At 49.9% G+C, this 27,950-nt stretch overlaps 1 protein-coding gene across 4 annotated transcripts in view; it reads right to left on the bottom strand.

The window, feature by feature from the left end:
* Positions 1–11,589: 11,589 nt before the first annotated feature.
* Positions 11,590–27,950, bottom strand: part of GATAD2B (GATA zinc finger domain containing 2B) — a 63,876-nt gene continuing 47,515 nt past the window's right edge. For 3 of the 4 annotated variants that reach the window (XM_055001225.1, XM_055001216.1, XM_055001233.1), the window contains exons 6-11: positions 21,090–21,260; positions 18,834–19,155; positions 16,522–16,724; positions 15,996–16,106; positions 15,135–15,252; positions 11,590–14,339 (exon numbers count right to left, since the gene is read on the bottom strand). In XM_055001225.1, the coding sequence (XP_054857200.1) occupies positions 14,206–14,339; positions 15,135–15,252; positions 15,996–16,106; positions 16,522–16,724; positions 18,834–19,155; positions 21,090–21,260 (1,059 nt within the window). In that variant the 3' untranslated portion in view covers positions 11,590–14,205. The remainder of the gene's footprint in view (positions 14,340–15,134; positions 15,253–15,995; positions 16,107–16,521; positions 16,725–18,833; positions 19,156–21,089; positions 21,261–27,950) is intronic. The other variant, XM_055001242.1, reaches the window with a different exon arrangement.

The following is a 27,950-nucleotide window of genomic DNA, read 5'->3' as shown; positions in this document are numbered from 1 at the left end:
AGAGCGGAGAGGCACACAGTGGTTCTACGGTGGTGCCAGAGCCAGGGAATGGACGGTGGGGAGTTTTTATCCAGGGTGCAAATTCCGCCAGCAGCCACTTCCTCTCAAAATTCACTGTCCCTTCAACAGGGGTCAACCAAAACCCACTGTTCCCGGTGGTTATTTTTTCAAATAACCCACGCTTAACCAAAGCAATCTTCCAAACCAAGAGTCATAGCTAATATTCAAAGATGCCCGTCTAGGACCATTTCTGGCCACAAGGGTAACAAAAGAGCTTTCCAACACATACTTAACTGAATGGCTTTAAATAAATCACGTTAGAAACAACACTATTAATGTCTCATCAGTTTGGCTCACAGCCTGCACTTTTCTCTTGCATTCAAGGCTTCCATTGAATTCTGATATATTATGAAGGCCTCACTGCTCACATGGTAGCTGGTAGCCCTTGTCCATGGCCAGTCCTAGTTTTGGCAACCCACCCGCTGTAGTGGGTTGACCGACCAACCTTGAAGATTCCTCTGAAGCAGAAAGGGGACTCAGTTCTCTTCCCTACTTGGACAAGTCCTTCTCTGGATTTTGTCCTTCCTGCCAAAGATTCCCCGTTTTCAGTCTGACCTTCAAAACACCATTGCTCGAAGTCCCTGTAATACAAGCATCAACAAGTACACCAGCTCACACCCAAGGCAGAATACCCGATCCCAAGGGACGCCACCTCTAAAGAAAGCCCTTCTTTACACAAAACATATAACTAACTTTTGGAACCCACTACCAGAAGATGGTGACTCGCTCAGATAGCTTTGAAAGATGAGACGGAGGCACGGAGGAGATGTTCGTCAACAGCTATTCCCTGATAGCAAGAAAAGCAGGCTGTAAGCATTTAACTAACTGAAAATAAATAGCCACCGTAGCTAAATGGAACTCCCAGCTTCAGAGGCAGTATATCATTGAAGGGTTAACAGTGGGGAATGGCTGAGGCTCTTCTGCCTTGGCTCGTGGCCTTCTCTGCTGGCCGCTTCGGGAAACTTGATGCTCAACTAAATGAATCCTTGGTCCGATGCTCCAAGGCTTTTCTTAGGCCGCCTCCTCACTCGTCCTTTGTTGATACACCAAGGAAGGTGATGCCACAATTCTCTTGATGATTTCTTCCTCTGTCCACCTGCCCTAATAAATGTCTTAAACGACTTCATGCAAAAATTCAGTTAGCAGCTTTATTACTTTGCACTTTTAAGATGTTGTCACTAATGGTCTATTGCATTATATCCCTGATTTCAAAAATTTTAATTACAATTTACCCTCCAAATACACTGGATTTTTCCCACCTGGGATTACTTTGTACTCTGGCCCACATTAAGTAGTGTCTTAGCTACAGTTGTTTGTTCTGTTTTCAACAGAACAAATATTTTTTATAATTTTATGAAAAAGCGCAATTGCCATTGGTTACAGAACAGGCATATAGATTACAAATATACAATGCAAAACGGGCCAGTGTTAAAGATCACCAAACCCATGATTCAATGCAACGACAAGTAAAAACATCTGCAGACTTGTATTACAGCCAGCAATTAAGCAACGAAAGAACCCCAAAAGCAAAGAAAGAACCCCAAAAGAGCAGGACAAATTTTCTTTTCTGACAATAGATTTGCCAGTGAATTCTCCAGTGAACTTCGCATACCCTTTGCGGGACAAAAACATTGTTTTAATATAGATGCATGACAAATCTAGGCAACACAACAGATCAATACAAACCAAAACCATACAATTAATACATACACAATAATATAAATATATCATTCAGAAGAGACAGGGCCCAGATTCATTTTGACCTCCTCCCCCCACGCCCGGGGAATCCTGCAGTATCTTCATTGTGTAGCAAAAAACACATCTGGGTACGTTTTCGACGACATTAACAGTTCCCTTGTGTTCAGCCACCTCTACCTTTACCCAAACATGTCCATCTTAATCTCCTAGCTTCATCAATGACACTGCAGGAAGTTGCATTTTGGAAACCCCAAGTAAGACCACCAGACTGCAGTCTTAAAATACTGTTATTTGGAAGAGAGCCCCATTCAACGAGTAGGACATTTTCCTAAAGATCCGCCAACTTGGAGCTGCTGATTAACAAGGAAGGGAGCAAGCTCCCCTTCTTCTCCGTATCCTCACTAAAATCTTTCAATGCTACAGAACTGCAGCCATAAGAAGTTAATGAAATACCTGAATTAGCATCCATCTTTTTTCCTTCCCCAAACCCCACAACAGAGCATTTCCTCCAAATGTGAATTACAGATTGCTTGGTGGTCAATGCACACCCAGCAACTTCTGTTTCAAATGCACATTTTGAAAATAAACAGCACCGTTGGGTACGGTGGATGCTCATAACGACGTTCCGTAAAAGAGATTTTCACAAAATAGCCTACGTGTTTACTTAACTGACTCACACAAGCTCATCCTTCTCCAGAAACGGGACCCTACAAAAGCCTTTTCTCCTCTCATCACGAATAAATTCTTTTTTTTGTCCAAACCTTCCTGCGACAATATAACACATCTTTCTTGCGACTCAATCCGTTTTTCGAGCACCGTTTCCATTTGCTGCACCTCTTCTGCTCTTAAAAGCACTTTAGGACAACTTTCCAAATGACTCACTGATTGAAGCGGTCAGGGCTTTTTTTCTAGGAAAAGAGGTGGTGGAATTCAGTGGGTTGCCCTCGGAGAAAATGGTCACATGGCCGGTGGCCCCGCCCCCTTATCTCCAGACAGCGGGGAGTTTAGATTGCCTTCTGCGCCGCTTGGTGGTGCGGAGGGCAATCTAAACTCCCCTCTGTCTGGAGATCAGGGGGCGGGGCCACCGGCCATGTGACCATTTTCAAGAGGTTCCGGAACTCCGTTCCCCCGCGTTCCCCCTGAAAAAAAGCCCTGGAAGCGGTGGGTCTGGTTCATTTTATTCCCCGCAGTGCTGAAAACGTCATTCCCTCTTTCCTCTAGAGTCTGGTGATCCATGGCAGATTAACACATAATATATACCTAGCTCCAACCTGATAAAATAAGACCGTATTGACTAGCAGCCAGGAGGATTCAAAGAGTGCTAGGCCGGAGGACCAACTGAACACTTAACGTATCTTCAGGGCCCTCTGGCCAAAATACTGACTCCAGCCCAGTAAAGTCACGATGTTTCTATCGCCTTATCCCATCCCGATCTGTTAAGACACAGGATGAAAGAGAGCAACAGTGACAACTGCTGCTTGGTGCCACCACCGCTTCTGTCCAGTAAGATGGCCGCTAGGAGTGGCAGAGGTCCTGTTCATAGACTTCCAAGAGTAGCATTCTCTCTCTAAAAACAGTGTAATTAAATAGGGCCATGGAGTATGTTCACCCAGGCCAATGAAGCGCGCACCCATGCGACTAGACCATCTGTACACATCATCACAGATTTGTGCCCAGCTTCCTTGCCCGGGAGGCAAGTGGTTTTCTTTCAAACCTGCTTTGCTCAGATCAGCTCCCCGAACATATAAAAGTGAATTCTTTTTCCCTGGTTGTCTCCAAACTGTGAGACAAATTCTCTCTGAAATGTGAGAGGCTGGGTTTAAGATTCCAGTATCCTTCAAGACAGGGTATAAGCTTCAAGAGTCAAAGCTCCCTTCATCAGATACGAGGAATGGAGATCTCCGAGTCCTTATATCCTAATCAGAAGGTCACAGACTCTCAAACAGAGAAGCTTCAAGGAGAGATTTCAATGTGAGACTGCTGAACTTAAGTTCATTCACAAATTCAGAACAATGGATCCCCCAGGGATGAACAGGGACATAGGATTCTTATCTCACCACAGATGCTAATTTTCTGCATTCCCTACCCCTAAGCATTTCTCTCCTGCTGTAATCTAAGTGATATTTTGCATTGTACCTTTGTATCCTGACTCCCTTCTTTGCAACACTCTCCCCATATTATGTCAGGGATATAAGGGCTCAGGGATCCCTGTTCCTATTTGTATCTGACAAAAGCAGCTGTGGCCCTCAAAAGCTTATATGCTGGAAATCTTGTTGGTCTTTAAGTTGCTAGTGGACTCAAAGCTTGCTCTTCTACAGTACCCCAACATGGCTATCTACCTGAAAGTAGCATCCTTCAATCCCTTCTTGATGCTCTGGACCACTGATGCCTGTCAGAGGCAGAGTCAAACCTCAGTTGTTGCAGACCAATCACTTCTTGCCTTGAACAATTGGACATGCCCTGGACCCCTCTCTCCATCTAAACCACAGTACATCCAGCTTTTCAAAGCCTGGCCTCTGCTCCCGGCGAACCACTGTAAATAGTGCTATTGATGAGAAAAGGGCTAGAACCAATGAGACAAGGAAATGCTTTTAAACCGAAATTTGTTTTTTTAAAAACTGTGTTTTGTGAAACGAAGCAAAAGAAACAAAGCTTTAAGAAGCCACGGCCAGGGTCCTTCCAGAAGATTAATTATTGGAGTGCTGAGCACCCTGCCGGGAAAAGCTAACCTCCTATTCAAGAGAGACAGTACAGCCTAAAGGTGATGGAAAATGGAGGGAAGGGGCTGTGTGGGAAACAGGGACCCACAGAAACATAGGGAGTTAGCACGCAACAAGAGTGGACCCCCAAACTTCTCCATCGCCCTTTACTGTACCGACTGGCATTAACCAACAGAATATAACTCACGGTTCTGAAACTCTACAATGGCTGCATTTTTCCCTAAGAAAAGGGAGTGGAGGTGATGTAAACAGAACAACAAATAAATAATGAGGCAAATTTTTAAGAGGGAGTTTTCACTGGCATCTCAGATGGTTCAACCCATCAAATTCAGGTGGTGGTCTCTGCAGCTGAAACCGTTTCCAGTATTTTTTGTTGCTGTTCTTATGTTCCAGCTGTGGAAGGAAATGTTTTTTTTTTTAAAAAAAACCCTGAATTTGGCGACCTCTCATGATTGTCTTGAAATTCCTCAATACTCTTTAAGATAACTCCAAGGAAAGTTACCCCCAAATTATACATTTATGCGGATTGTGTTTTGGCTTTTAGAGCCGTAAAAAGAATACCCGCAAAAGGCAGATGCGTCCCTTGCGGGTTTTCTCCCCATCACACATCCCATGCCCCGAAGCAGCCATTTGTAAGTCTCGCAATCGTGAGGTTGCCATGTGATGTCCAGGAATCTTTCTTGTCTATGTAAAAAAATAAAAACAAAGTGGAAAATGCCTCCTGGTTGTGTCCCTTTCTTGTGGGGTGGCGGGTGGAAAGCGGGAGACAAATGAAATCTTTCACTGTTCACAAGATGGGAAAGGATGGCTGGGAGTGGATTCACCTTTTCACACGCCGCCCCCTAACCCTGGTCCTTGAATAGGGACCAATGAACAGTAACGCCAAATCCCGTCACCACCACCGATTTACATCACTCTCAGCACAAACCAACACCCGGAGTTTCCCTACAATTCCTCCCAACAGCTTCCCAGTATTTTCACCGTCTCCCCCTCACAGTTTGGGGTGCGACTTCCAAACACTTCCTGGTCCAATCCCAAATCTCTTAATGCCACTGAATTCGATGCCATTTGTCACACGGTGGCAACCCGGAGAAGTTCTGAAGATCTGTAGATCCGGGCTGTATCGTCGTGGTCTTGGCACTGTCGTTCCTGACGTTTCGCCAGCAGCTGTGACTGGCATCTTCAGAGGTGTAGCACCGAAAGACTGAGATCTCTCGGTGTCAAACGAATTAAAATCTCTTAAACTGAATCTAGATGGCAGTTTCCCCTCCCCGATTCAGCTCGAGTTCAAATTATAGCTAGCCATGGGCCTCGGTTCAGTGTTTGTAATGCACATTCTGTTTCTGTGTCAACCATAGAGAAAAGTTACTCACCCACCCTGCCAAATGTACCTCAAAGATGAAAACTATCAAGTTTGCACACATTCCAGAAAGCTGCTGTAGTTAAGTGGTTTGGCTGTGAATCAGCAGCACTCTGCTGGTTCGAATTCCACTACTGCCGTGAGCTCAGTAGGTGGCCTTGGGGAAGCCACTCCTCTCAGCCCCAGCTGTATTGTGGGGATACTTGTAACACTAACTTGTTCACCGTTTCGAGTGAGGCACTAATCTGTCTAGAAGAGCGATATATAAGCACAGTTGTTATTATTTGATTTATTTAGAAATCATAGCGGGTATCCCACCATCTGTGCACCAAAGTTCTCCCGTGCGCCTCTCTCTTCCTGTAGCCCCTTCCAACAGCTGGGAAGATTGTTCTTGGAACCATGAGATCCATGCAGACAAGCAGACTGAGTGTAGAGGTACAAGCAGATGAAACCGAGCTCTTGTCCTCGGTGAAGTTGCACGTGCAAAAGCCTTCCCAGTCCATGTGGCTCTTCTTCCAGATGTTAAGAGCTGTAGGATCAGAGAGGAATGCAGGAAAAACGCTGCATTCCATGCACGGAATGGTATAATAAAGGGTACTATCAACCTAGTACTGCTTTAGCTTACCTGCCCTCCAAGGAGTTCAATGCAGCAAATAAAATTCTCCCTTCTCCAATTCTCCTTGTGAAGTAGGTTAGGCTGAGAGTGTAAAGGCATCCAGCAGACCGGGGATCTGAACACAGTTCCTCCAACACTGGCTGGAACTAGCTCTCAATAGATCCATTTTTTTTGGTACTCTTGTCTACATAAGGTTGCCAACCAGCCTGTAGGGAAAAGGGGCTGGCTGGTCCTGTACCCTTAACAGCAACACCTTATGCGGGATGTTATTACCTGGTAATTGCTGAAGAGCAGCTACTTAGTAAATGGTCAGCTAAAAGGATGATGTTGGAAACACTCACATGGAATCTGATGAAGAGAGCTGTGGTTCTCAAAAGCTTATGCTTCTGATTAAGAGAGCCGTGGTTCTCGAAAGCTTATGCTTCGGATGAAGAGAGCTGTGGTTCTCGAAAGCTTATGCTGCAATAAAGTTGGCTAGTCTTAAAAGTGCTACTGGACTCTTTACTATGAAACTGGTTATCAGTATGAGATGAAATAAAAACAGAATACCTTTGAGAATATGCTTAGCATTCTATTCTTTCCAGCGAGGGGGACCATTACTCCTGGTGGTCCCCGGCCCGAAGGACATCCGTCTGGCCTCAACCAGGGCCAGGGCTTTTTCTGCCCTGTCCCTGGCCTGGTGGAACGCTCTCCCGTTGGAGATCCGGGACCTGCGGGACCTGTTACAGTTCCGTAGGGCTTGTAAAACGGAGATGTTCCGCCGGGCCTTTGGCTGAGTGCCAGCGCGTGTCCCCCTTCTTCCATCAAAGACCACCACTTTTTCTGGGGCTGCCCTCGGCCATCTGCTATGCCCATATATGGACTCCCAAATATTTATTTAAATAGCCTGCATCTGGATTATTTTAATGACTTTTAAAAATTATTATTGATTTTATGGTTTTGATGGATTCACTGTGTTTTATGAAGGTTGTTAGCCGCCCTGAGCCCATTTGTGGGGAGGGCAGGGTAGAAATCAAATAAATAAATAATAAACCACCCCACCCCACCCAAATCTGCAATTTGGGGAGAGGTGTTGGATGAGAAAGTGAGGCAGAAGTCCCCCCACCACCACCCGTGACTTCCCATGTTATTAATTTAACTTTTAGGCCCTCTTGTATATACACAAACACACCACTGGCCCAGCCACAACAGCAAATCCAAGGCACCAGCCACATCAAAAGTTATAAACCATTCCTTTCTTTATTAAACATAGCTTGCAAGTGATAAATATTACAAAGTTTTTTTAATCCTTTCTCCAAAAATTAGCTTATTATTTTTTTTTTAATCAGGTCACTGCATAATCAATTGGCAATATTTAAACAGCTTTCCCCCCCCCCTCCTTTTAAACCAGGTTCAAAAACACAATGCAAAAAGAAAAAAAAAAGCCCCCTTAAAATTGTGCAAAAGGTCTGGTTTCCCGCCTGGGCCTCTTCCTCTCCTCCCAATACTTCTGCTACAAAACCAGCTTTCCTTCCTTCCCTCAGCCCGCAAGAAGAACAAGATGCCATCGAGTGGCGACTGACTCATGGCGACCCCATCCATCCACGGGGCGTTCCAGGCAAGAGACGAGCGGGCGTGGTTTGCCTTTGCCTTCCTTTTCACAGCAGCCCCCATTTTCCTTGGGGATCTCTCATCCAAGTACTAACAGGGGTTGACCCTGCTTAGATTTCAAGATCTGGTGCGCTCGGGCTAAGCTGGCCTATTCAGGCAAATCGGGACTTTGACAAATTTGGTTTAAAACACACGCACATGTCCCTTTCAACGAAAAAAGGATTGTGGTGCGATCAGCGTCTCAGCATACTGGTGGAGGACACGGTAGAATTGATGGGGAGGAATGGAGGGCTTGCCAGGCCGCAGGCTGGCATGCTCTTGTGGTATCTCTACGGAAAAGAACTCCATCTGTCCTTGACCAAAGTTTACCCTACCCCTCCTATAACATAAGGTCACTGCACTTCCTAAGAAGTCCCCGTTCTCTCTCCCGTAACTAACAGCAGGACTGACGCATCCTTTTGTGAGTTTGCATACCTTGTAAAGGATTTCAGCTACACGCTCTCTTATTGGTCCTTCGATGGGGCAAGGGTAAGCAAGATTAATTTGACACACCCTTTGAATTTTCTTTAAGGGTTTAAAAACTTGAGATGCTACGTAACTCCTGAGAGGGACGGAAACCTGAGACCAGATGGTGGTCTTGTTTTATGGGGGAGAAGGGGATTAAGTGCCATTTCCACGCTAAAGGACAAAGATTTGGAAAGCATGCCTCCAATAGCGGCACAGTTCACTGGCGAAGGCCGAGCAAAGATCCTGGGTGCTGGGAAGGCTTTGGGATGGGGGAATGTTCAGACGTGTCTCCGGATGGTCATGTGAAAACCAAAGATGCTGCCGGGAAGCGCTTTATGGCTTTTGTTAACTTTGTCTCACACCACAGTCAAGGGAAATACGTACGCCTCACGACCCCAGGGCTGGTCGACATACGCACCAAGGCTCTTCCCCGACACGCCAGTCATGACAATACATTCTTCAAATCGATACCTTTTGTATGCTTCTGCATTTATTTTTAGACGGACTTCAACACTTCGAATTTCAAGGGATGGGGGGACGGGGGGGCTGAGCGTTTTGAAGAGTGCGATAGCGGGGGGAAAGATACAACGTGTGAAGGGAGAGCTGGAATACACGAGAAATGCGCCAGTAACTATGCAGGTCACAAACGCTTGAAACGCTGGAGCCCTTTTGCGTTGATAAACATCGCAGAAGACTAGGAACTTGACTTCTATTTCTGAAGTCTTATTAGAGAACAAACAAAAACGCTTCCAAAGATGTCCAGCTTTGCGTCAAAGAAAGCAATCGTGGAAGAAAGCAGGAAGGGCCCCTCAGAAAGAAAACAAACTGGAAGGCCGCTCGGCTGGGGCAATTCAGCATGTCTTGCTGCTAAGGTTCAACAATGTAAGAGGGCAGAACCAGCAACCTCAGCTGAGAATCACCAACTGCCCGTTTAATGATCTCAATGGGACCTTAAGCAACTCTGACCTCCCCATTAATCAGAGAGGTCGACTCTCTTCTGACTGTTGCAAGTACCTGCACCGAAAAGCCAGCAGCCAATCTTCCAAGCTCCCAATCTGATGGAAAAAAAGGAACTCATCTCCATCTTTGTAAGAGCAGCGAAGTGTTTGCCCCGTGGTCGGGTTAACCTACTGCCACAGTCCTTCCAATAGAAGAGCTCTGGGGCAGCAGGAGCTGATGTCGATTTTTATTCAGAATTAAAGCCGCTGCTTCCCATCGTATTGTTGGGCTTTGGCCTCATTTTATCGATTGCTGGCATCTTCCTGTGAAATTCGGAGTATTCTATATTCTCAAATATGATACGGGGGGGGGGGGAAACGGAGGCTGATGAACAGTATCTGCTGTGCAAAGGGCAATCCAGCTGAACAGATTCTTCTGCACGTGTCGCTTGTAAATCTACAGCCATGAGGTCTAGGTGCTTGATTTTTCTTTCAAAGTGGAGGTTGCCGGGAACCAAAATCTCGAGAACTCAGGAGGCCGGGGGCAGGAGCAAATCAAATCCAAACCAGCTCCTAGCTGGCTCGGGGCCAGAAGTAGATATTTCAGTCAGGAGGCGAAAAGGAAGGACAGCGCAGGAGAGGGAGAGAAGCTTCAGCCGAGGCTATGGAGAGGTGCAGGCGAGTTTTCTGCTGACGGAAGGGAGGATCAAAAGCAGGTGCGGGCAGGATTGGCCCTTCCTGGAACCCCTCACCCCGCCCCCAGAAGTCAAACTGCCGGGTAACTGGTTAAAACCCTTAACGCAGGGAAACCTTGCCCCACACGCCAATCAAAATAGAAGTTGTCCAGAAGCTAAAGCGATGGTTTAAAAGAGTGCAAATACATTGACAGTTTAATAGGCATAATCCTGTAATGGCAAAAGTTAATACTTGCCTTGCTGTCCTGCTTGCAGGAAAAGAAAATACAAAAGCAGGGAGAGTTATCCCCAACAGACGCTGCTGGCTAGTGGCTGAGAAGGCAGGGGGTGGAAGAAGCCTCCGTCCCTCCACCAGGGCTGCGTGGATGCTAGAAGGACACAGAACTCCTTGCTTCTGACACAAGAGGAGGAAAGGCACCGTTTGGGAAACACAGTGGCTACCACCAAGTCCGTTCCAACTTCTGGGGACGGGGCACGGGGCGCGGGTATATGGCGTGAGCTGCACAGCCCCCCATTCCCAAAAGCTTGGCATCCCCCCCGCCCCAGCCTCCAGGAAACCGCCTTTTGCACATTTTAATGTCATACACAAAAAAGTTCACACTACAAAAGGACGTTAACAACTTTCACAATATTCATGGCTAAGCGGTCTCTTTTTTCGTCGTTTTGTTTTCTACACAATGTACAATTTCCGTTTCTGTTGTTGTTGTTGTTTTGTTTTTAAATGTGTCAAGAAATAGCTTATGTACAACAAAGGAGTCCTTGTTATAACATTTTCGGCAGCAAATATCGTTAAGCTAAGAAGATCTGGTTGGGGAAGGGAGCAAAAGAACGAAGGAGAAAAAAGGGGGAAGAACGGAGGGCCAAAGGGGGGGGGGAACAAGTTATGCCTCATTTTTTTTTTCTGAGGGAACACGGAGTGGAAAAAAAACCCCAATAAAGCATCAACCACAAAGCGTCTACAATTAAGCCGAGAAAGGAAAGCGAATGGAAGCCAGAGAAAGGTAAGCTTTATGTACCTTAAAGAAAATAAGGATGAATCTTTATACCACATCCAAAAACAAAAAAAAGCAGAGAGAGAGACTGAAGGAAGATACTTTACCCCCTGGTGTCTGGGGAAAGCTGGGAGAGGGGGGTTGCTTCAGAAAAGTGAGTAAAATAAAGGGACCAGGGATCAAAGTTTGTATCCCCTACACAGAGAGCAAGGAGGAGGGGGACACCGAGGGCCGGCCCGGCTCAACCTGCCCTGTTTCTCCTATGGAAGTCCCACCTCTTGATGGAAAGAAGTGCCACCAGCCTGGGCCCACAGGACCCCAGGGAGAGCATGACCCCAGGGGCAAGGTGAAGCAAGAGCACGTGAGCAGCAAAGCACCTGCTAGGGCAACGAAAGACACCCCCCGCCCCCCCCCCCCCGTCCTCCAGACTATGGAGCTGTTATCTGAATCCGCTGTCTTCTACCTACCCTGACCCAAAAAAGGGAGGGGGCAAGGGAATAAATGTTGACTGCTTCCTGGATCAGGGCCCGCCCCCCCCTCCCAAAAACACGGACATGTTCGAGGCAGAGACTTGGCCAGTCCGGAACGCTCCGGTCAGAAACCTGCATCGAACAGGATAATTGCTGGGTCACCACCAACGCTTCTATCGCCCCTCAAAGGATCATTTCAAAGGGGGGGGGGCTAATCCACCAACCTGCAGAGCTTTGCTGATCCCTTTGGGCCAGCTGCAAAATTCCTTGGAAGGCAAGACACCTTGGAGGTGGGGAGGAACTAGAGATTATTTTCACCTTGAGCTAAAACCGGCAAGAAACATACGGATCAGTCCCAGCCAACTCCTCCTGGGGACTCCTTCTTGACTACTAAAACTACATGGCAGCCAGAAGTTAAGGAGGGAACGACGTCTGGCCAATCTCCCCCTCCTCACAAAAAGGGGTCTGGCTTGCTACTGTTTCATGTTCACCATCAAAGCCTCTGGCCAAGGCTTTGGGGCAGAGGCCCCACCCACCCCCAAACGAAAGAGGGTTTAGTATTGCACATTTCTTACATCGTCACCATTACCTTTAAAAAACACTACATCCTAACCAATACAGGTGGTTGCATCGGAACTCTTGGCAATGCCTGATTTTAAGGGGCTAAGGGGGGGGGGGAGGTGCGGGGGGGGGGGAAACAATGGCACTTGGGTTTTTGGTGATGGGCGGGGGATCACGAATCACATTCAAGCAAGGGCATCGAGGGGCTGGAGAGAGGAAGATGGAATGAGGGCAGGCTGGGAGGAGAAGATTTCAAACAGGAAACGGAACAGGAAAAGGAAGCCACCACAGTATCTGCGTGGCTGCAAGGGGGCTGGAAGCCTCTGTGGGGGGGGGGACGACAAAATCTTTCTGCATGGGGGTGCATGTATCAAAATGGACCTTCTGCTGGCTTTTAAAGAGCATCTTGACCCGGATGGGAAGGGGTTCCCCCACCCAGTCCCACACGCAGGCAGGCCTCATCCCATCTCCTGGGTTTTTTTTTTTAAGTGCTCGCAGATTGGAGGGGAAGAGAAAGTGCGGGTCTGGAGGGGCCCCTGGGGAACAGCACAAGCACAGCAGAGGTAGGGGGGACCTTTGAGGCCACCGTGTTCTCTGTCTGGAAGAGGACGTCAGTGAAAGAACAGAACAGGTGCAGGACGCCTGGAGGCCCCCTCCTTGTGCCCATTTAAGGTCGGAGAAGTCTCCTGTGGCTGAGGAAGGAAAGGAGGAAACTGAAGATGAAGAAAAGGAGAACAAAACTCTGAGCAGCGGAACGATGTCCTCTCCGCTGGAAGAGACCCTGCTGGCGGGAAACGCCTCCGGCCCCCTCCGCAGGTGCGGCTTCTCCTTCCCCGCAGCCTATCTAAGAAGCCAGCTGGTCCTGCCTCTCCTCAGCCTGGCCTCTCAAATGCTCCCCCCACCCACTCTACTCAAAGTCAGCCGGCAGGCAGAGACGTCCTCAACCAGTTTGCCTTTGGGACCGTGGAGCCAGAGCCATGCCGGCAGCCGGCAGCGCCCTCTGCTGGCGCGGAAGCCAGAGTGAAGACACATGCACCCCCTGGCAGGTTTCGGTTTGGTGAGAGTGAAACTCTTTGGAGTGCTGGTACAATACTGCATGGTTCCTTTGGACTACAGGGAAGGAAGGGATGAGGCGGGGGGGGGGGGACGTGGGGAACTACCAGCAGCAGAGAGGAAACGGGAGGAAAGAACGTTCCAAAGAGGTGGGTCATCTTCCACGGGGTTGGTTCCTTGGCACCGCCCCTTGAGAGAAGAACGCTCCCCCTCCCCTGAAATATTAACCAGCAAATCTCTCCGTGGGAATCCCCACAAGCGTGACTACAAAACCACCCTGTCCTTTCCCCGAGGATTAGAAAACTCCCCCCGTTCCGGCTCCCTCTACCCGTCCCCGCCAGGAGCGCATCTGGGTCCACCTTCGGGCGCACCATCCGCAGCAGGGACCCTTTGCCTTGCAAAAGCTCAGCCACGCCCACGGGGGTGGCTTCCTCCCTGCCTCGGGCGCCTCTCGCACCCTGCTGAAGCACCAAGTCAGGAGAAGTTCGAAGCGGGTGCCCTTTTGCAGTCTCTTAAAAACGTCTTTTTTTCTACAACCGAAAAAAAAGTTTTTCTTTAAAAAAAAAAAAGAAAGTCCATTTAAGCCAAAGGGGGGAAAAGTTATTAAAAATAAGAACACAACAATTAAAAATTCTATGCATTGTCATTACAAAAGAAAAAAAAAGAGCATAAAACAAGCATTAATTAACACAAGTATAGTGCAGGATCCAAGCAGACACGTTCTGACCTCGGGCTGGGGAACAGGGCCTCTCGCCGCGAATGAAATGCAAAGGCGAGGAGAGACGAGGGAAGTTCATTGAAGACTGGAAATGTTCTCTTCTCTTTTTTTTTTGTCTTTTTTTCTTTTCCTCCACGTTTAATAGGCACCAATACAGGCACTGCATGCGACGGACGAGGGGGAGGGCGGGGGTCCGAGGGGCGGGAAAGGGGAGTGGGCAGCTGGCGTTATTTTTGCCCACTGATGGACTGCGATATAGACCGCGGCGGGATCATATCTAAAAGGTATTCCCGCTGCCGGTCCGCCAGACTTGATGCTTTGTGGCCCCCGATCCCAGCGTTCAGGTAAGCGATGTTGACACCTGGAGGGAACACAAAATCAGAGCTGAGCCTCGCTGGATCAAACTGACGGCTTGGCACTTGGGGTCAGAACGGTGGTGCGAGGGGCCTTCCCATCATGAGAGAGGCTCCTCACTGAAAGACCACCGTTAGCTGACCGGGTGTGTCTGCAGGACCCAACCCTACGACCAACCAGTCAGGTGCCTTCGGAAACCCGGGAGGGGGGCCCATGAGCTGGAGAGGAACTCCATTCTTGAGGATTCAACCCTCCGAGTTCCACTGGACTTAAAATTAAACACACTGGCTTCTCTCCTGCCCCCAAGACCCAGAGAAAAACTCTCTCCTCCTATGCTGCCCTCAGTGGCTAACACAGCGTATTCAAATGCATGAAACAGCAACACGAATGCCTTGTGCAGGTCAGCATGTCAGACTGAATAATGCTGATTCACAAGACAGGCAAATAGTCTGCAGGTCTGGAAGCTGCCTCGCCGAGAGTCCGATGTCAGATGGCCACGACTCTGCTTGTTCACTATCCTTCAGCGACACAAAGCAATCACACCGCAGGCTTTCAGCTTTACGGGCCCCAGGACTGCTGCCCCTCTGCCAAGATCCCCCCTGCCTGCTTGTCAGCGCCATGTGGCTTGACCTTAGTAAAGGCCAGGTGATTCTGCCTCAACGTAGGCAGAACTTCCTCCCCTCACACCCCCAGTACGAAGATGCGCAAGATCCGCTTGGGAACGGAGCTGGTGGCAGCTCCTACCTTGGTGAACCAGGAAGCCCCCCTCCCTGCACCCCCACCCCCGTATCTGGCCTGTTACCTGGCATGCCAAGGAGGCCGCCCGCGACGGAGAGCTGCGGGGCCTGCGCAAAGTTGGACAGCATGGAGCGAGCCGAGGTGGGGATTCCGCGCTGCAGGGTGCTCTGGGGTTGCGGCGCCTGTGGAAGGGAGGCAGGAAGGAAACAGGGAGGTGGGAATTGGGCAGCAGGTGGACGCCCTGAATTTCTGGCCGTAGCAAACACCAGAACTCATTGCACTTCAAGGACAGCCTGATTCTCGGCCAACGGAGTCTCCCTGGACTTCCACGGCTATTCTCCATCCTAGAATCTCATCCGTGAGAGTTCTGTCCCCAAGCGGCCAGGGTTGCAATGGGAAGCTGCTTACAGCTAAAGTCCAGAGGGAAGAGGACACATCCAGACCTCGTGACAAACCAAAAGGGCTAAAGCAGTTCACCACAACTTCTTGGTCGCTTGTGAACGAGGCTCCGGATGATGCAGCTGCATTTTCACAGAAGCTCAAAACACGGTCCCAGACCAAACTCCTGCTTACTGAGACCCACATTCTTTTTAAAATCAAGTTTCTAGACCTTATGGCCAGGGAGATATGAAAACATGCAGGGAAAGTCTGAAGTCTGGCTCAGGAAGATTGTCCATCGGCTGGGAGAGGCTTCCATGCTATGCGTAGTCCGTGACTTGCAAAATTATGCCAACTACTATAGAACAGATCATGCAAATACACTCAATTTACATTATATGAAAAATCTGGATTGCTTGGGTTCAGGATTTGGGCCTTCCCAAGGGCAAAGCTGTAGGGAAACATGCTGTCACCCAGCATGCATGGCAAAAAGAGAGGGCTGGGTGCCGCCTCGGGGTGGTGGTGGTGGTGGTGGTTGTGTTCCTACCTGGCGGAGCGTGTGGTGTCGCATGATGCTCTCCTGTTTGCTGACGCTGGACACAGCGGGAGCAGTGGTGGGGGACAGGGCTGCCTGCTGCTGTAGCCGCTGCTCTATCTCCTGCAGAGGGAAAAGGAAGCGCATCACAATTGAGAGGGCGTGGCCACCTCCACTCACGACAAGCGCCTGTCAGTGCCCAGCCGCTCACAGCCTCAAAGGACTGCCCTGCTGCCGCCCAGCCAGTCCTGGAACATCCCCAGTAAGCCCTCTTTGCCTCATTTCCTCCTCAGCTGGCTGTACGGAAAACACCCACAAAGAATACTCAAGACACCCCCACAAAACTACAATTCCCATGGTTCTTTGGGAGGGGGCACAGCAGTAAGTCTAAAACGGGTTTCCAAAACGGGTTCTCTATGCCCCGTAGATTCACCCCAGGAAGCAGAAGAAGAACCTGGGCAAGGGCCTCAGGGAGGCAGGATTTCCCTGCCCAAGCCTGGCTCAACCCCCCCTCCTCTAGCCACCGGTGAAAACTCACCTGTTCTTGCTGCAGCGCTTTGACAAAGGCGTTCTTCAGCCGGTTGGTGTGCTCGGCCTTGAGCGCCTTCTTCTGGTTGGAGGTCATGCATTGCTCGCACAGGATCTTGCCGTTCTTCTCCTGCTTCCAGTGTGGGGTGAAGTCGGTGCGGCACTGGGCACAAATGAACGGCTCCACTCGCAAGAGGGAAGCGCAGCCTTTGCCTGGAGGGGCATCCCAGAAAGAGACTAATCAAAAGAGTCCTCTTCCATTTTATCGAGCAATTTAAAATCAAGAAAGTAAAAATTTTTGGAGGAGTCCTCTTCCAATCATTCTGTGGGAGAAGGAACGAGATACCCAACGGATGGTAGAGGAGCTTCGTAGCCCTGCCAGAATGTGAATACGTTATTGCAAGCAGGGACGTGTAAGGAAATAGGGCTTTCGTTGCAGAATTTATGCTTGTTGAAGAATGAGGGGTGGTGCAGGCAGCCAGAATTCAGGCTACCTCAGGGCTGAAGGTTTTTAAGCACGTGGCAAGCAAGACCGATTAAAGACAGCCTGAAGTGCACGGAGAAAAATCAAATCTGGACATCCTGGGGTCGGGGGTTGGCCACGCTGGTCGATCGATCAGTCCAACGTTTTCATCTGATCACCTATTATGCCGAATGTTCTAAGAATGCCCATGGGAAGGTGACAACCGTGCGTCGGCCCAGTCAGGAGTGAGGCGTCTTACTCCAAGGCCCCAAAGCTCCGCAGCAGGTGGGGCAAGCTGAGCAACAGGGCAAGGCTTCTTCCTCCCAGCCTCCTTAGCACTGCCTCTGAAACCTGAATTTTATCTTTTTTAAATAAATGCGGTGAATTTTCTTTATTAACATTTCCTTTTTTAAAAACTGTGGGCTGACGCGGGCGTTCCAGGATAAAAGCCAAACAGAAGAGCATTCGATGAATTGTTCCCATTTACAGATACCTTCCCTAACACGTTTAAAAGTTGTAATCGTTCATTACAAATTTAGAGGCTTCGAGGCTTCTCGGCATCAGAGAAGGCTCCTCGTGCCGGAGGGAAGGGCCAATGTCAGCTGAACAAACCTGCAGGAACCGATCTGCTGTTTCGTGATGATGGGAAACAAAATCACTTTTGCAATTAGCACAGGCGACAATCAAAGCGGGGCTTTTCAGAAATGTAGCGCTTGAAAAATGCTTGCCCAATATCTGACGGATCAAGAGAACCACATCTTTTCGGAAGGCCGCCCTGTCCACTTGCAATAAAATTCAGACCCACCTAATGCGCTGCCCACCCAGTCAAATGTCAGCCACACGTAGCTCAAAAAAACCACCCCTCTTTGAGGAATACACAATAAAACCAATAAAATCTACAGCAGTCAGTCATTCAAACAACCTAAACTGGAGAAAGTGTGTATGAGGCAATCAAACAGAAAGCAGAAAAAAAAAACTGGCTAAACCCCCGAAAAGAACAGGGTGCCAGATAGAAAAACAGAGAATGCTACAAGTAAGGGGCCACCACAAAAAAGGCCCTCTCTTTGGCAGCCTCCAATCTCACTTCCGAAGATCGCATATCCCAGCTGCCCTATTCACCATATGCATCTCTACCGTGGGCTGCGTTAACCTGGCGAGCCGAATTAAATCAATTCCCCAGCTTCCAATCTTAAATTTGGGCTAGGGCTCTGGCGAACCTCCAACGGGGGACTTTTCCCGAGTTGGCTTCCCAAGCTCCCCCAGCGGAGGACAAGCTGGCCACCCGCCGCACTGTGTCTCCCAGGAAGAGGCTGCCAAAGCCAGGAGAGTCCACCTACTCTCTCCATGCTGCTCCCAAACAGCCTCGACCACCTATGAAGCTACCATGCGCTGAATCCAACCATCGGTCCATCAAGGTCGGTACTGCCTACTCAGACTGGCAGCGGCTCTCCTCGGCTCTCAGGCAAAAGGTCTTTCACCTACAACCTGATCCTTGACAGGAGATGCCAGCCATTGAACCCGGGGCCGTCTCAGTCCCGAGCAGATGCTCTGCCACTGAGCGATGCGCCCTCCCTGTTGACTCTCCTGCCAGCGAGCGGCGGTATTCCTCCTCCCCCTCCACTCCAACCTCCTGCCTCGGAATACAGGCTCACTGGCGGCCACTGCAGCCTCCGTGGCTCCATCCTCCTGGCAGCCCCTCAACAAGCAAGCAGGCAGAGGCTGCCGGAGGATCAGTCAGCACGTCCGCTTGCTGCCTTCTGCTGCGCTTTCAACTTCCACAAAACCCCGATCTCTCCTGCACACACCCCTTGCCTGCTCCCCTGGACCGCCCGCACCTGCCTTCCCATGGGAAGCCTTACCTTGGCTGTCGATGACGCTCTGCACCACTTCCTCCAGCCCCACCATGTAGATGAACTCGCTGTTGGCTGCGCTGGGCAGGAAGTGGAGCAAGGGGGCGGGCGGCTTGGGGGGCGGGATCTCCAGGAGGGTCTTTTCCAGCTGCTTGCGCAGGGCGAGTTTGGCGGCCGCCTGGGAGTTGGCAGCGTCGTTGAGGGCGCTGGGGCTGGGCAGCGGCGACGACACCCGGTTCACCGTGCCCGGCTGGATGTGGGAGGCAAGGTTCATGTTCATGTAGATGGCCGAGGACGTGGTGCGCTGGCAGGGGACAGCCGAGCTAGACTGCTGAAGGGGACACGGGGTAAAAAGAAGGGGTGTGGTTACGGGGTTGTCTTGATCGAGGCGGCTTCTCCTACACTGTTTCTAACACCAAACGGCACCTGTCGCTTGCCATACAAGCAGTCTCTGCATGCCAGCTCCTCATATTCAGCTCTGGCTCGAGTACCCCTCCTTGCTTCTGTTGGCCCAAGCCAAGAGGTCCCCCCACACACACACACATCTTCGGAGCCAAAGATACTGGCAGGCTAGATCTTGCAGGCCAAGTCTGGGGAGCTGGGAGCAGGCGGCTTCTTCGGGAGGGACGGCAGGCTTCTTGCGCAAAGCCCGAGCGGCGAGGTATGGAGTCACGCAGGAGCAAGCAGGCGTTGCTGGGCAAGTAATCGGCTGGGCAGCTCCCAGATTACTATTCTGTTCCAGCAACTCCCAGGGCAGCACTGAGTTCGGTATTGTGGTGCAGACCAGGAGGAGTGCCTCAAGCCCTGTCCCACGGCCATGCAAGGACAGATCTCTTTGGCATGGAGTCTTGCTCTCCTTTGGCCTTCTGGGAATCTCCTGGCAGACAACCTGACAAGGAAGGCTGCCTGCCTGGGTCGCCTGGGCTGCTGGCTCTAGTATCCCTGCACTGGAGAAGGAGACCCCTCCTATATTGGGCTCCCTCAACTGCTTATCCCTAGACGGAGCATCAGGTCCCCCAGAGCAACACAAGTTTTGACCCCCACATCCTTGGGGTCTGTGTCTCGACCTAGGGACACAGCTTCCTCTGCCAGTGGGAGGGTTGTTTAGAACAGACAGTAAAAAGTCCAGTAGCTCCTTTAAGACTAACCACTGAGGCATAAGCTTTCGAGAATCACAGCTCTCTTCATCAGATGCAAGAGAGCTGCGATTCTCAAAAGCTTATGCCTCAATAAAGTTGGTTTGTCTTAAAGGTGCTAATGGACTCTTAACTATTTTGCAACTGCAGACTCACATGGCTAGCTCCTCCGGATCTCGTACAGCAGGCAGCGGTAGATGAGGCAGCCTGAGAGCGGAGAGGCCCAAAGAGCTCATTGATACAGAGGAGCACCCCAGGATTGTGTAAACAGCACAGGCTCTTGCACGAGAAATCCACGATGAACACTCATGATGGCCACGTGGTGTTGAACGATGGCGCTCAAGCAGGCTATCCGCTCTGTGCTCTGTCAAGCAACCCCACCAGCACACGGCACCATGTGCTGAAGTTCTTGATCTGAGAGCCCTTATTTTGTGCCACAGGTGCTGGTGGGTTACATTTTACTGAACTCTATCAAACTTGGTGTAGTGGCTAAGGATGTCAGGCTAGGATCTGGGAGACCGAGGTTCGAATTACCCTTCTGTTGTGGAAGCTCGCGAAATAACCTTGGGCCAGTTACACATTCTCAGCCTAACCTGCCTCACAGGGTTGCTGAGAGGATAAAACGGAGATGAGGAGAACAACGTAAGCTGCTTTGGTGTAGGAGTTAAGAGTGGCAGGACTCCAATCTGGAGAACCGGGCTTGATTCCCCACTCTTCTGCTTGAAGCCAGCTGGGTGACCTTGGGTCAGTCACAGCTCTCTCAGAGCTCTCTCAGCCTCTTATCATGAGACAATCTGTAAACCACTCCGAGTGTGGTATTAAGTTGTCCTAAAGGTCGATATATAAATCAAATGTTGTTATTATTATTTGGGTCCCCAGTGAGGAAAAAGGTGGGGTATAAATGAAAAAATAAATGTTTTGATAACTTCTCCGATCTGGCACTGGCGGGAGCCTGGCTCAAGGGGCTGCCTTCCTCCTCTGTCCATCCCCACTGGATGAAACCTACCCTATTCACTGCCACAAAGCAGAAGCTCCAAGCTGCCCACCTAAGATCTAGGAGGTCATCGTACCGCTTCCAGCCTTTCTTTGCTGCCCGACATGCAACCTTTCCCCGGTTCCCACAACTCACCGGCTGGTAGCTGATGGCCGGGCTCATGCTTGGAGTGGTGGTGCGGATGAGGCCTGGTTTCGGGGGGACGCGCTGCCCTTGGAGCTGGGCGGGGTTGGGCGCGATGACCCGCTGAGACATAAGCATGTGGGGGAGGGCCGTGTTGGTGGCTGACCGGATGACACTGTGACCCTGCCCAGAGAGAGAAAAAAGGAAGAGGCACGTCTGTTTCAGGTGGAAAGAGAGCAAGCTTTAAGCGCTGGGGCGATGCCCCAGATTGCTTCTCCCTCTACTTTCAGTGACTCCTCATCTTCTTCAATTAGACTGTTGTAGACACATTTCCTTCATTCAAACGACCCACCTGATAAGTTTTACTTTGTGCTGAACCCTAAAAATATATTAAATATATTACCAAGTAATATTATAAAGAAACATAGCAAACTATTTAAATATATATTGTGATAACGGCAGGAGTAGTATATGCAGCAAGATGGAAGACAGAATGCTGTCCAGATTTGACAGAATGGGTGAATAGGCGATACAAATGTGTGTCGATGGCAAAATTAACATCTTATATACATAATGGGCCAATCTGAGAATTTCAGGAAAAATTGAAAGCTTTTTTTTATTGTAACTGAAAACTGAGAAGAATTATTAGTAAAATAGATTAGTTATGAAATTTGTAATTCAAAGTTGAATATAAATGTACCCTAACATAAGTAAGTATCATTGTATCTCATAGAAAAGTGTCTTTAAAATGCAATGAAGGGGATGGTGGGGTGAAATACTTTGTGTTTTATATAGAATCATAGGGTTGGAAGGGATCTCCAGGGTCATCTAGTCTGACCTCCTGCTCAATGCAGGAAATTAACAAATTACCTCCCCCGCACACGGACACACTCAGTGACCCCCTGCTCCTTGCCCAGAAGAGGGCAAAACACCGTCAGGATCCCTGGCCAAACTGGCCTGGGGGAAATTGCTACCTGACCCCAAGGTGATGATCAGCCTTACCCTGGGCATGTAAGAAGGGGCCATGAGAGCTAAGCCCTGATGTAACCCTTCCTGCCCTCCCTCTCATGATCTGCCCAGGTTCACAGAATCAGCGTTGCTGTCAGATGGTCATTTGGCCTCTGCTTAAAGACCTCCAAAGGAGGAGAGCCCACCACCTCCCGAGGAAGCCTGTTCCACTGAGGGACTGCTCTAAGTGTCAGGAAGTTCTTCCTAATGTTTAGCCAAAAACTCTTCTGATTTAATTTCTGTTATATATAACTATTTCTGATTTATACAATTAAGTTATATAATCCCCTTTTTCTTTCTGTATCCTCTCTTTCTATTATTCTGTTTTTCAAAATAAAAATATATTGCAAAAAAAGTTCTAAACACCCAAATTACCCACCTGATAGTATCATTTAAGGCCCTAGTTCTCACTGACTGGAGCCATTTCAGACTTCAGGTGGAACTCACAGGACTGAATGATCTTTCAAATTAAAAAAATATGGATCTCCTGCACCTAGGAAACTAACATATCAAGGGAAAGCTCAGCCTAGCTTTTGCCCCAACATGCTAGCTTTCTATTTGCAAAGGGTCTCCCCCCCCCACCTTTTTCTGTATGGAAGAGTACATCACTTGCCCCGTTCACGGGGAGGATAAGTATGAGGTATAAATATTTTATTGGACTTGAATCTTGCTGTTCTGCTTTATTAGAGGTATTAATAAATCATACAAGCAGTCTGGGGTGGTACAGTTCACAAAGTGGCTCACCGCAGTGGAAAATATTTCATATTATTATTTTAAAAATTCTACCCCGCAATCTCTCCGACGTAGCTTTTGAGACAGCTTTCACAAACACATCAGCCATTAAAACCGCATACAACAAACAGACCGTTACAATAAAGCGGCCAGCAAGATCGGTATCCACAACAGCAAAAAGAAAAAAAAAACCTGCACCACAACTCAATACAGTCAACAAAAAGCCTGAGTAAATAGGGAAAAAGTAGAACTGCAAGGTTCAAGTGCAGTAGTACCCTGAAGACTAACAAGATTGTCAGGTAAGAGCTTCCCTCAGTCAGAAAAAGTAGGTCTCCAGGCATCCAGAAGAACACAGGTGAGCAGCTGTGTGGATAGAGCTCCAAAGACCAGGGGGCCACCACAGAAAAGGCCCTGCGTTTGCTGACCACTAACTATGCCTCTGAGGACAAGTGAACCAAAAGAGGGCCTTTGCTAAAGGTCTTAACTGGCAGACACACTGAAATGCAAGCCAGCACACCCCTAAGTGTCCCCGTCCCATACTCTCTGAGCTCAAAAGCAAATGTGCAGCCAGAGCAGGTCTCTCAATACATGCGTGATGTGTTCCCTGCTCTTTGAATTGGTCGGCAATCTTGCACATCCAAATGGCTTTGCGCAGCACACTGCAGCAGTCCAATCTCCAGGGGATCAGAGCATGGAGAAACGCTGCCACATCATGCTTCCCAAGGAAAAGCCACAACTCCCGCAGCATCCCAAGATACACAAAGGGCGGGGCTTTGTGCCATTGAGGAGTCCTGCATCTCCAATGGCAAGCAAAGATCTAAAATCACGTCCCCGTCCCCCCCGCCAACCAGCAAACTGGCTTCTTTTGGGGGAGGGCAGCCCTGTCCAGAAAAAGATGCCCCCTTAATCCTTGACTGACAGAACTGATCCTTGACTGGCAGCACCTTTACTGCCAGCTTTACAGTCAAGAGCAACTATACCGGTCAAGTCTGCCAGAAGTCAAATCCAAAATATTATCACAGCATGGTGAAGGGCGCCCCAGTGGCTTTCGAGCCTCCTGCCTCTCTTTGGGAGAACTTTTCTGCATCCGTGTGGCCTCCTCCAGTTCATGTGGGCTGCTGGCCAGTCCGCGCGGGCCTCCTTGTAACGTAAAGTGAACTCTTGACCAGGCCAATCCCAGGGTTTGGGGGACCTCGGCAAGAAGCCGTCCAGTGGGCCCCTTCCCAGCTGCAGTCACCGCACAGAGGAACAACAGGGAAGGGAACAGCGACCGCTGCCCCTACTCCCCACTGCGTCTTGCTCCCCCACCCAGTCAGGCAAGCTGCACCCACTAGGAGCAGCTGCCACCTACTCCCCACTCCTCATCCATTGCTGCAGTTCAGGCAGGCAAATGAAGCGGGCCACGGCAGGCCATGGCCACTGCAGCCTGCCTCTCACTCTCTGGCAGAGCAGGACTTGAGGAAGAGGAGGAGCTGCTACCTCTGACTGTGGCAGTGGGATACATGCCAAGGAGGGCAGGCCAAGCTGCTACTAGCCCAACCCAGAGAGGGCAGGCTGCGACTGCAGTGTAGTGGAGTCTTCTCCCAAGGCCAGGGGGTCTCACCAGTTCTCTAACAATGCCTGCCTGACACCAGCCCTACTACAAACGCACCTGGAACTTATTCAATGAAAAAAACTTGCGGTGTGAGCACCCCTGAGGGGTGATCCAAAGGAACCCACGGGATGTGTGTGTGTGTGCGCGTGTGCTGTGACTCCGACCAGAAGGCTACCTGGTGTGGGGCTGACTGGTTTGCCAGAGAAGGCCAGGCCAATGGCCCCGGGAAAAAGGCAGGCAAGGTGTATCAGCCAGCCAGTGAGCTGGTTGAACAGCTGAATAAGCCAAGGCTGGAGGGCTTTTGTGGAAGCTATGGGAGGAAAGGCAGTCCGGACTACTGGAAGGAGGAGGAGGAGGCGGAGGCTTGGCAGTTAGGGAATCTCATTTGGGTGGGTGAACTCAGTTGTTAGGGCAGGCTTAAAGAGCGGTGGTATAAAGAAACTTTGGACTGGAGCAAGAAGAAAGGAGATGGAGTCACCGCCTCCAGGCCAGCTGAGAAGACCGGGGAAAACAGAAGCAACTGTTGTCCTTAGCCAGCAAGAACCATGAAGTAAACAGGACTACAGTTAATGCATGCAGTCTAAGCTGCTTTGTGCAACTGAGGACATGGAGTCATGGAAAAGTGGCTGCCCCCGAGCCTCCTTCCTGCAGCCCTCACCCCATCTGCGAGAGAAGCTTGTCCACCATCCCTCTTCTCGTGTCTGCGGATCATCAACTGGGCTTCCAAGGAACTTCAGACGTGCCTCTGGTCTACTCTGCCAGGAGCAAGCAACTGCACAGTACCAAAGAGGCACAACTTCACTTGGCCTTTTCTGATAAGACAGTTCAACTGGCCCAAGAGTGGCCAACCTGCATACCCTTGGTTGACGGCAAAGAGAGAGATCAGCAATGCTAAATCTGGATGGGGGAGACTGTAGTCCAGTGCCCCACATCCGGCCCATGGGAACCGCTCACCTGGTCCTCAAGAGGCTTCAGAATTGTTGGAAGCATCAGCCATTGGGCTGCAGAGCCAGCTTGGGGGCCGACGTACATGAAAATCTGCTTGAGATCTCAAGAGCCGAGGGCCATTAAGAGCAGCAGAGTGGGCCACATCCGTGTCTCTGCCTGCTACGGAGGACTCCGAGCGGTTCTGGAATGCTCTTACGGAGAGGAGCTGTGGCTCAGTAGACCAGAGGCAAAACCACGTCAAGGGAGTACAGCAGTCAATTTTCACACTCTGCTGGAGGACTCTGAGGGTCGTCAGAACTCATGAGGGGGCCACAGGGGGTCACAGTAACGGCAGACCGAGTTGTGCAGGAAGCTGCCCTGCTCCTATCAATGAGCACAGCCCCCCACCCCAGCAACGGACCTCTGGCACACGTGGCTTCCGCGCACAGCCGCCGCCAAGTTTAAGCGAGATGCCGTATGAGTATCTGAAGGGCTGTCACATAAGAGGATGGAGCAGAGTGGTCTTCTGCTGCCCCGGAAGGTCGGACCAGAAACAACGGGTTAAAATTAAAGCAAAAGAGTTTTTGGCTAAACATTAGGAAGAACTTCCTGACAGTGAGAGCGGCCCCTCAGTGGAACAGGCTTCCTCGGGAGGTGGTGGGCTCTCCTTCCTTGGAGGCATTTAAGCAGAGGCTAGATGGTCATCTGACAGCTAGCATGATTCCCTGACTTAATATGAATGTGCACAGGTCAGGAGAGGGAGGGCATGAAGGGATGGAGCTGGTGCTTGGCTCTTAGGGCCCTTTCTGGTATGCCCAGCGTAATGCCGACCACCACTTCAGGGTCAGGAAGGGGTTTTCCTCCAGGTTGGCCAGAGATCCTGAAGGATTTTTTGCCTTTTTCTAGGCACAGAGCAGGAGTCACTGGGGGAGGTGACCGGGGGTGGGTGGGAAATAGCTGTGAATTTCCTGTGCTGTGCAGGGGTCTGGATGACCTTTGGGGTCCCTTTTAGCTCTATGTTTCTATGACTAAGGGAAGTGCTTTTGCCTCTACAGCCTCTACAGTCCCACAAATTTACAGAGGGGAAAAAAGTCCATCAAGTGGCTGTTAACTATGACCATCTCAACGGAACCTCCATGTGCAGAAGCAGTCTGCCACTGAAGAGGTGTGACTGAGAAGCAACTGAATGGGGCAACCAGACCACCTCTGTCCCTTGCTTGTGGACTTCCTAGAAGAAGCTGGCTGGCTACCGTGGGATACACGATGCAGGACCAAATGGACCTCTGGTCCAATCCAGCAGGCCTTGTATTCTTCAACAGCCCAAGAGAAGCGTAACATTATACCGTGGAACAAAATGGGACGTGTGTTACAGCTGTACTGAACTGCTTCTAGGCCACGTCTGACCAGCGGTCCACCCGCTGGCCGTTCCCAAGTTACACCAAGCCCATGAGCAAAACCCGTCGCGACCTTTCCAAAAGCACGTAATCCCGGGCTCCCGTTTCCCAGGTTCTGCATCACCCCACATGCTTCCTCTTAATGGCAACAGATGTTGCCGAACAGGTGGCTGCGGGAACCTCAAGGTGTGTCTTGATCGATGGGAAGAGGTCTCTGTCGAAGGATCTGAGCTACTGAGACGTCTTCGGGCACGGATCCAAACAAAGGAGCTGCACCCTCCCATCCCCTGGTGTGGAGTTGACACATCATAAAAAGGTCGATGGGATGCTAATGCATTTCTGGGAACCGCTGCAATGGTGCCGGAGAAAAAGGAAGCGGGGGAGGTTCTTGGGAAGAGCTGGCTGGCCCTATGAGGCAAAAGGCAACCGCCTGCTCTCAATCACAACAGAAAGGTCCCCGTACAGCAGGAATACGAAAGGGACTTCCTCCGCTCATTCAAAGCCCAGCAGTATTCCCTATGACAGAACACGTACTGAAGAGGACCTGGAATGAGCAAAGCGTCTCCAGGTGCCACCTCCTCCAGCTTGGCAAGGAGATAAGCTGGCACCGGGGTTGTGCAGTGCTCTATCCTATCATACAACTGACTAATGGAATCTTAACCACTTCTGGGGTTTTGGCTTATCCTCTGCAACATTCAACGAAAATAAAGAAACCCATAATTAGCAGCAGACACGTTCAAGCAGGCTTGTTACTGAGACAACCCCTGAACGATTTACTTTTTAATGGCTCTTCTGTTCTTTATGTGTATGCGTATGCTTCCTCAAATGCTTCATGCTTGTGTTGATGTACAGCCTGCACCATGCGGTGCTACAGGTAGAAAGCATTTATTTGCAACCTACTGACGCAGCGGAGAAGGAAGCATTTTGTTTGCACCCTGCAGACTGGAGGAGATAGCGATTTGTTTGCATCTTGCTGCTTTGCCAGTCGTACACAGAGCAAATAGAGTGGGCATGGCTGCAAACCACATGTATGCATGTATGTATGCAAGGGGAAAGTACATGAAAATCAAATTAATGAAGGGCACTACACCATACAGAATTCTCACTTTCGAGGCAAGCCAACTACATTTTGGTGGGTGGGTATGACAAGAAAGCAAGACTCCGGAAAAAATTCTGGAACCCTGAAAAAGATCTTCGGGATCTTTCTCCTTCAGGAAC

The sequence above is a fragment of the Eublepharis macularius genome, chromosome 1 (genome assembly GCF_028583425.1).
Source record: "Eublepharis macularius isolate TG4126 chromosome 1, MPM_Emac_v1.0, whole genome shotgun sequence".
Lineage (NCBI taxonomy): Eukaryota > Metazoa > Chordata > Lepidosauria > Squamata > Eublepharidae > Eublepharis > Eublepharis macularius.
This window is presented reverse-complemented; position numbering and strand designations above follow the sequence as displayed.